Source organism: Coregonus clupeaformis, chromosome 12 (genome assembly GCF_020615455.1).
Source record: "Coregonus clupeaformis isolate EN_2021a chromosome 12, ASM2061545v1, whole genome shotgun sequence".
Lineage (NCBI taxonomy): Eukaryota > Metazoa > Chordata > Actinopteri > Salmoniformes > Salmonidae > Coregonus > Coregonus clupeaformis.
The window spans coordinates 4,131,040-4,141,039 of NC_059203.1; the positions used below are offsets into that span (position 1 = coordinate 4,131,040).

At 40.0% G+C, this 10,000-nt stretch overlaps 1 protein-coding gene across 4 annotated transcripts in view; it reads right to left on the bottom strand.

Annotated features, from left to right (window-relative positions):
- Positions 1-10,000, bottom strand: part of LOC121577918 (poly(rC)-binding protein 3-like) — a 164,656-nt gene that overhangs the window by 41,974 nt on the left and 112,682 nt on the right. For all 4 annotated transcript variants that reach the window (XM_041891906.2, XM_041891904.2, XM_041891903.2 and 1 more), the window contains exon 4: positions 7,253-7,285. In XM_041891906.2, the coding sequence (XP_041747840.1) occupies positions 7,253-7,285 (33 nt within the window). The remainder of the gene's footprint in view (positions 1-7,252; positions 7,286-10,000) is intronic.

A 10,000-nucleotide genomic window follows, 5' to 3' on the forward strand; every position in this document is an offset into this window, starting at 1 on the left:
CAGGAACAGGCCTTCAATACTGAAATATGCAAACAGGAACAGGCCTTCAATACTGAAATATGCAAACAGGAACATGCCTTCAATACTGAAATATGCAAACAGGAACAGGCCTTCAATACTGAAATATGCATGGGGGAAATGCTGTGTGTGTGAGCGTGTATCTTAATTGAATGGAAGAACAGGAAGGAGAAAGGGGGAGAATGGAGGGAGAACAGCAGGAGAAAGGGGGAGAACGGAGAAAGAACAGGAAGAGAAAGGGGGAGAGCGGAGGGAGAACAGAAAGAGAAAGGGGGAGAATGGAGAGAGAAAGGGGGAGAATGGAGAGAGAAAGGGGGAGAATGGAGGGAGAACAGAGAGAGAACAGAGAAAGAAAGGGGGAGAATGGAGGGAGAACAGAGAGAGAACAGAGAGAGAACAGAGAGAGAAAGGGGAAAACAGAGGGAGAACAGAGAGAGAACAGAGAAAGAAAGGGGGAGAACAGAGGGAGAACAGAGAGAGAACAAAGAGAGAAAGGGGAGAACGGAGGGAGAACAGAGAGAGAACAGAGAGAGAACAGAGAGAGAACAGAGAGAGAACAGAGAGAGAAAGGGGAGAATGGAGGGAGAACAGGAAGGCTGTAATGATGGCGTTTTTATATCCTCCCTCCCCACAGCAACAAGCTCATCTGAGGACTCACTGAAGATGGTTAAAGGTGTATGTGTGTCTGATTCAGGTGCAGGTGTGTGTCTGTGTGCATTTTTCGGCTGAGTGTGTGTGTGTCAAATGTGTTTCTGATTCACGTGTGTGTGTCTGTCTGTGTGCGTGTGTTATCGGCTGTGTGTGTCTCTCTCGTGTGTGTGTGATTCATTGTACTGCAGGGCTCCTAGCTCCTGTCTGTTTCTCCCGGTGTGTGCGTCTGTCTGTGCGTGTGCGTGTGTTTGTGTCTGTGTGTGTGTGACTGTCTGTTTGTGTGCTTGTGCGTGTGTGTCTGTGCGTGTGTGTGATCTCACTCAGGCTGTGGCCAATCTGAAAGACTCCCTGCTATGATTCTTCCTATCATGGAGACAGATTAACTTCATCACAGCTTTATTACTGTAATTATCCCCATCATGGAGACAGATTTACCTTATCACAGCTTTATTACTGTAATTATCCCCATCATGGAAAAGTATTAACTTCATCACAGCTTTATTACTGTAATTATCCCCATCATGGAGACAGATTAACTTCGTCACAGTTTTATTACTGTAATTATCCCCATCATGGAGACAGATTAACTTCATCACAGCTTTATTACTGTAATTATCCCCATCATGGAGACAGATTAACTTCATCACATCTTTATTACTGTAATTATCCCCATCATGGTGTAAGATTAATTTCATCACAGCTTTATTACTGTAATTATCCCCATCATGGAGACAGATTAACTTCATCACATCTTTATTACTGTAATTATCCCCATCATGGTGTAAGATTAATTTCATCACAGCTTTATTACTGTAATTATCCCCATCATGGAGACAGATTAACTTCATCACAGCTTTATTACTGTAATTATCCCCATCATGGAGACAGATTAACTTCATCACATCTTTTTTACTGTAATTATCCCCATCATGGTGTAAGATTAATTTCATCACAGCTTTATTACTGTAATTATCCCCATCATGGAGACAGATTTACCTTATCACAGCTTTATTACTGTAATTATCCCCATCATGGAGAAGTATTAACTTCATCAGATCTTTTTTACTGTAATTATCCCCATCATGTAAAAGTATTAACTTAATCACAGCTTTATTACTGTAATTATCCCCATCATGGAGACAGATTAACTTCATCACATTTTTTTTACTGTAATTATCCCCATCATGGTGTAAGATTAATTTCATCACAGCTTTATTACTGTAATTATCCCCATCATGGAGACAGATTTACCTTATCACAGCTTTATTACTGTAATTATCCCCATCATGGAGAAGTATTAACTTCATCAGATCTTTTTTACTGTAATTATCCCCATCATGTAAAAGTATTAACTTAATCACAGCTTTATTACTGTAATTATCCCCATCATGGAGACAGATTAACTTCATCACAGCTTTATTACTGTAATTATCCCCATCATGGAGCCAGATTAACTTCATCACAGCTTTATTACTGTAATTATCCCCATCATGGAGGCAGATTTACTTCATCACAGCTTTATTACTGTAATTATCCCCATCATGGAGTAAGATTAATTTTATCACAGCTTTATTACTGTAATTATCCCCATCATGGAGACAGATTAACTTCATCACAGCTTTATTACTGTAATTATCCCCATCATGGAGACAGATTAACTTCATCACAGCTTTATTACTGTAATTATACCCATCATGGAGACAGATTTACCTTATCACAGCTTTATTACTGTAATTATCCCCATCATGGAGAAGTATTAACTTCATCACATCTTTATCCCTGTAATTACCCCTTCATGGAGACAGATTAACTTAATCATAGCTTTATTACTGTAATTATCCCTATAATGGAGACAGGTTTACTTAATCACAGCTTTATTACTGTAATTATCCCCATCATGGAGACAGATTAACTTCATCACAGCTTTATTACTGTAATTATCCCCATCATGGAGACAGATTAACTTCATCACAGCATTATTACTGTAATTATCCCCATCATGGAGACAGATTAACTTCATCACAGCTTTATTACTGTAATTATCCCCATCATGGAGACAGATTAACTTCATCACAGCATTATTACTGTAATTATCCCCATCATGGAGACAGATTAACTTCATCACAGCATTATTACTGTAATTATCCCCATCATGGAGACAGATTAACTTCATCACAGCTTTATTACTGTATTTATCCCCATCATGGAGACAGATTAACTTCATCACAGCATTATTACTGTAATTATCCCCATCATGGAGACAGATTCACTTAATCACAGCTTTATTACTGTTATTTATCCCCCTCATGGAGACAGATTAACTTCATCACAGCATTATTACTGTAATTATCCCCATCATGGAGACAGATTAACTTCGTCACAGCTTTATTACTGTAATTATCCTCATCATGGAGACAGATTAACTTAGTCACAGCTTTATTACTGTAATTATCCCCATCATGGAGAAGGATTCACTTCATCACAGCTTTATTATTGTATTTATCCCCATCATGGAGAAGGATTTACTTTATCACAGCTTTATTACAATTTGAAGTCAAATGTCTACTGTTTGCTGATGATCTGGTGCTTCTGTCCCCAACCAGGGTGGGCCTACAGCAGCACCTAGATCTTCTGCACAGATTCTGTCAGACCTGGGCCCTGATGGTAATTCTCAGTAAGACAAAAATAATGGTGTTCCAAAAAAGGTCCAGTTGTCAGGACCACAAATACAAATTCCATCTAGACACCGTTGCCCTAGAGCACACAAAAAACGATACCTACCTCGGCCTAAACATCAGCACCACAGGTAACTTCCACAAAGCTGTGAACGATCTGAGAGACAAGGCAAGAAGGGCCTTCTGCACCATCAAAAGGAACATACAATTTGACATCCCAATTAGGATCTGGCAAAAAATACTTGAATCAGTTATAGAACCCAATGCCCTTTATGGTTGTGAGGTCTGGGGTCCGCTCACCAACCAAGAATTCACAAAATGGGACAAACATCGTAAAACACCAAATAATGCATGCAGAGCAGAATTAGGCCGAAACCCGCTAATGATCAAAATCCAGAAAAGAGACGTTAAATTCTACAACCACCTAAAAGGAAGCGATTCCCAAACCTTCCATAATAAAGCCATCACCTACAGAGAGTCCCCTAAGTAGTCCCCTAAGTAAGCTGGTCCTGGGGCTCTGTTCAGAAACAGACCCCACAGAGCCCCAGGACAACAACACAATTAGACCAAACCAAATCATGAGAAAACAAAAAGAGAATTACTTGACACATTGGAATGAATTTACCCACTAAACAGCAAACTGGAATGCTATTTGGCCCTGAACAGAGAGTACACAGTGGCAGAATACCTGACCACTGTGACTGACCCAAAATTAAGGAAAGCTTTGACGATGTACAGACTCAGTGAGCATAGCCTTGCTATTGAAAGAGGCCGCCGTAGGCAGACCTGGCTCTCAATAGAAAACAGGCTATCACTGCCCACAAAATGAGGTGGAAACTGAGCTGCACTTCCTAACCTCCTGCCAAATGTATGACCATATTAGAGACACATATTTCCCTCAGATTACAGTGATCCACAAAGAATTCCAAAACAAATCCTATTGGGTGAAATACCACAGTGTGCAATCACAGCAGCAAGATTTGTGACCTGTTGCCACAAGAAAAGGGCAACCAGTGAAGAACAAACACCATTGTAAATACAACCCATATTTATGTTTTCCCTTTTGTACTTTAACTATTTGCACATCGTTACAACACTCTATACAGACATAATATGACATTTGAAATGTCTATTCCTTTAGAACTTTTGTGAGTGTAATATTTACTGTACATTTGTTATAGTTTATTTCACTTTGGTTTACTATCTACTTCACTTGCTTTGGCAATGTAAACATATGTTTCCCATGGCAATAAAGCCCTTTGAATTATATTGAATTGAGAGAGAGAGACATCATTATGCATTCTACTTTTATTGCAATAAAGGAGTCTGAAATCTGCTGAAGAAGATGTTGGTATCAGCAGTGAAGCACTCACATGCTCTCTCTCGCTCTCTCTCACTCTCACTCTCTCTCTCTCTCTCTCTCTGTCTTTCACGTGCACGCACACACACACGCACACACACACACACACACACACACACAGCTATCCTTAACTGTTCTCTATATCCGTCAGTTTGATATCAGAGATAACCCCTTTGTGACCCCTTGTCGGCTACACACTGATGAATGAGGATTTCTGTGGACGTGCGTGTGAACCACAGCTTCAAATACCTTGTCCTATAAAAAAAAAAGGTTCCTTGTGTGTAGTGCATGGTCGTGTGCTGGTGGCACATGATTTTCTTCACTGCCAAAAACCCCTTTGGCTCTTAGCCTTTTGTTACCTGTACCTTCATAGTACTTATAAAACCAGTCAGTTAAAAGGACTTCTGTACACTCTGTATAGCCTACTTATCAACGTTTCAGTCACCCATTACACTTTCCTCCATGTTTCAGTCACCCATTACACTTTCCTCCATGTCTCAGTCACCCATTACACTTTCCTCCATGTTTCAGTCACCCATTACACTTTCCTCCATGTTTCAGTCACCCATTACACTTTCCTCCATGTTTCAGTCACCCATTACACTTTCCTCCATGTTTCAGTCACCCATTACACTTTCCTCCATGTTTCAGTCACCCATTACACTTTCCTCCATGTTTCAGTCACCCATTACACTTTCCTCCATGTTTCAGTCACCCATTACACTTTCTTCCATGTTTCAGTCACCCATTACACTTTCCTCCATGTTTCAGTCACCCATTACACTTTCCTCCATGTTTCAGTCACCCATTACACTTTCCTCCATGTTTCAGTCACCCATTACACTTTCCTCCATGTTTCAGTCACCCATTACACTTTCCTCCATGTTTCAGTCACCCATTACACTTTCCTCCATGTTTCAGTCACCCATTACACTTTCTTCCATGTTTCAGTCACCCATTACACTTTCTTCCACGTTTCCGTCACCCATTACACTTTCCTCCATGTTTCAGTCACCCATTACACTTTCTTCCATGTTTCAGTCATCCATTGCACTTTCTTCCATGTTTCAGTCACCCATTACACTTTCCTCCATTTTTCAGTCACCCATTACACTTTCCTCCATGTTTCAGTCACCCATTACACTTTCCTCCATGTTTCAGTCACCCATTACACTTTCCTCCATGTTTCAGTCACCCATTACACTTTCCTCCATGTTTCAGTCACCCATTACACTTTCCTCCATGTTTCAGTCACCCATTACACTTTCTTCAACGTTTCCGTCACCCATTACACTTTATTCCATGTTTCAGTCACCCATTACACTTTCTTCCATGTTTCAGTCATCCATTGCACTTTCTTTAATGTTTCAGTCACCCATTACACTTTCTTCCATTTTTCAGTCACCCATTACACTTTCTTCCATGTTTCAGTCACCCATTACACTTTATTCCATGTTTCAGTCACCCATTACACTTTCTTCCATGTTTCAGTCACCCATTACACTTTCTTCCATGTTTCAGTCACCATTACACTTTCTTTAATGTTTCAGTCACCCATTACATTGTCTTTAATGTTTCAGTCACCCATTACACTTTATTCCATGTTTCAGTCACCCATTACACTTTCTTCCATGTTTAAGTCACCCATTACACTTTCTTCCATGTTTCAGTCACCATTACACTTTCTTTAATGTTTCAGTCACCCATTACATTTTCTTTAATGTTTCAGTCACCCATTACACTTTCTTTAATGTTTCAGTCACCCATTACACTTTCTTCCATGTTTCAGTCACCCATTACACTTTCTTCCATTTTTCAGTCACCCATTACACTTTCTTCCATGTTTCTCAGTGTCTTTCCATTTCACTATACCTTTATAGCTTTGCAATACCGTGTCTCTTATTTTGTTTGAGTGAATGGGTTTGTGCTGTGTGTGTATCGGTTGCCCTTGAGACTAAAATATTCATTCAAATATTTATGCTTCCTCTTCCCAAGCCTTTCCTGTCAGCAAAGATGCCGAGGTACATTATATAGATAGATATAGGAGCGTAGGAAGAGATGTGTTTGGTTTCTAGATCTAGATGAAAATAAAATATTTATGTGGATCCATCACACCGTGACTGTAGAAACCAAGACGCTGAGACGTGGAGGTATATATAGAGGTATATATCTAAATGTTTAAGCTATAGATCTAAATGTAAAGTATTTATGTGTATCCATCACACCCTGACTGTAGAAACCAAGACACTGAGACGTGGAGGTATATATAGAGGTATAGATCTAAATGTTTAAGCTATAGATCTAAATGTAAAGTATTTATGTGTATCCATCATGACTATAGATACTGTATCTCTATGTCAGGTTTAACAATGTAACATAAAATATGCCATTTCGGAGAGGCTTTTATCAAAATCAACTTCCATCATTTGTTTTACTAATGGGGCGGTCCCAGGAATCAAACCCGCAATTCTGGAATTGCAAGCACCATGCTCTACCATCTGAGCTACGGAGGACCATGATAGTACAGTAAATAATCAAGAGAACTTACCTCTTCTCGTATTTTCTTCACCGTCTCTCCTTTCTGTGGAGTGGAAAGACACACAACACAAAGCTTTAGACACATTCAGCGGTTTTGTTTTAAGTGCTGTCTTTCACTCCTTCAAACTTGTCATTTTTATTCATTGAGTTTGACTTGGTTAAATTAAAAGTCCAACATATTTCAGACATACAACAGAATCCTTACTGTAAGACACATGTTCAAGGGTTTGGTTTAAAAAGTGTTTTCTGAATTCGTTAAACACTGCATTTCAATGTGTCCTTTCATTGTCCTTTTATTTGACTTGGTTATTATGGAGAAATCCTAAAATAGATATCAGATCCACAGCAATAATGCTTGTGCATGAATGTGTCCTTGGGGAGCATTCTGTTCCTGTTGAGGGACCATAGATTGGTCGGTGGAGGAACCAATAACCCCTCAATCACTTTAACACACAGAAAGAGAGAGAACGAGAGAGAGAACGAGAGAGAGAGAGAGAGAGAGAGAGAGAGAGAGAGAGAGAGAGAGAGAGAGAGAGAGAGAGAGAGAGAGAGCGAGAGAGAGAGAGAGAGAGAGAGAGAGAGAGAGAGAGAGAGAGAGAGAGAGAGAGAGAGAGAGACAGGACAGCACTCAGAAAATCTGGCCCAACCAAATCATCACAAAGCAAAAAGAAAAATATATCACCTATTGGAAAGACACCACAAAAAATCAAAGTAAACTTCAATGCTATTTGGCTCTAAACAGACAGTACATGGTGGCAGACTATCTGACCACTGTGACTGATAGAAAACTGAGAAAAACACTGACTAGGTACAGACTCAGTGAGCACAGTCTGGCTATAGAGACCGGTCGTCACAGGCAAACCTGGCTGCCCAGAGAGGACAGGCTGTGCTCACTCTGCCCCCGGGGAGAGGTATAGACAGAGCTGCATTTCCTATTACACTGTGACAAATACTCAGACCTAAGAGAATCTTTCTTTCCCAAAATTATCTTTCAGTACAAAGAATTTGAAACTATAAAAGAGGAAGAAAAAATCAAATATTTATTGGGTGAAAAGCCAAAATGTGCAATTTTGGCAGCCAAATATGTGTCCTCCTGCCACAACCTGAGGGACAGCCAGTGAAAAGTGTAATGTAATAATATTTCCTGTTTTGTTTTGGCTTTCATAGCATGTAATGTGTCTTCTCAGTCATGTTGAGATTGGTCGACTACTATTGCTTTAATGTATTGCTATTCTCATTAATATTGTTGTTGTAGTTGCTGTTAATGGTAATCCCATTTCCACTACTACTATTATTATTATTGCTGTTGGTCCCACCATTTTTGTTATATCTATACTTTGACAATGTAAGTAATTTTACTTGCCATGTCAATAAAGTCTATTGAATTGAGAGGGAGAGAGAGTTGTTCCTTTTGAGGGACCATAGATTGGTGTGGTGGAGGGGGAACCAATCATGTTAATAATCCAGTATCCTGCTGCTACAACATGGAGTGCTGGAATTCTGTAAAATATGCAATCTGTGATATTTAGGCCTACAGACATGTTGGACATAAATAAATATGATGTGTATTGTACACCCATGTTTTATGAGTTTAGTACTCCTGTCTTTATCATAACCCAAAATATAAGTCTCCATCCCACCGCTTATAGCAAACCAAGTGGTGGGGTTGTCTGTTTGTTGATTTTCGAATCAAGGATTTGGCCTTTAAATCACAGTGGAGGTAGAGGTATTAGAGCAGAGTACATATCCATCCACTCTGAACACCTGATTGCTTTTGATGGTCTGACTGCTTTGGACTGTTCAAGATGGAATAGGACTGCTCCTGACTCTTCTAGATAGAAGAGGATTGCTCATGTCTGTTCTAGATGGAATAGGACTAATCCTGACTGTTCTAGATGGAATAGGACTGCTCCTGAGTGTTCTAGATGGAATAGGACTGCTCCTGACAGTTCTAGATGGAATAGTACTGCTCCTGACAGTTCTAGAAGGGATATGACTGCTCCTTACTGCTCTAGATGGAATGTGACAGCTCCTTACTGCTCTATATGGAATAGGACTGCTCCTGACTGCTCTAGATGGAATTGGACTGCTCCTCACTGCTCTAGATGGTCTGACTGCTCCTGACAGTTCTAGATAGAATAGGACTGCTCCTGATGGTTCAAGATGGTCTAACTGTTCCTGACTACTCTATATGGAATTGGACTGCTTATGACCATTCTAGATGGAATCGGACTGCTCCTGACTGCTCTAAATGGAATAGGACTATTCCTGACTGTTCTAGATAGAATAGGACTGCTCCTGACTGCTCTAGATGAAATAGGACTGCTCCTGATTGCTCTAGATGAAATAGGACTGCTCCTGATTGCTCTAGATGAAATAAGACTGCTCCTGACTGTTCTAGATTGAATATGACTTCTCATGACAGTTCTAGAAGGAATATGACTGCTTCTTACTGCTCTAGCTGGAATTGGACTGCTCCTGACTGCTTTAGATGGAAAACAACTGTTACTGATTGCTATAGAAGGAATAGGACTGCTTCTGACTGCTCTAGATGGAATAGGATTGATCCTGACTGCTCAAAATGGTCTGACTGCTCCTGACTGCTCTAGGTGGAATAGGACTGCTCCTGACTGCTCTAGAGAAAATAGGACTGTTCCTGACTGTTCTAGATGGAATAGGACTGCACCTTACTGATCTAGATGGAATGTGCTAAATGACTAAAATGTAATGTAAAATGTAATGACAGCTCCTTACTGCT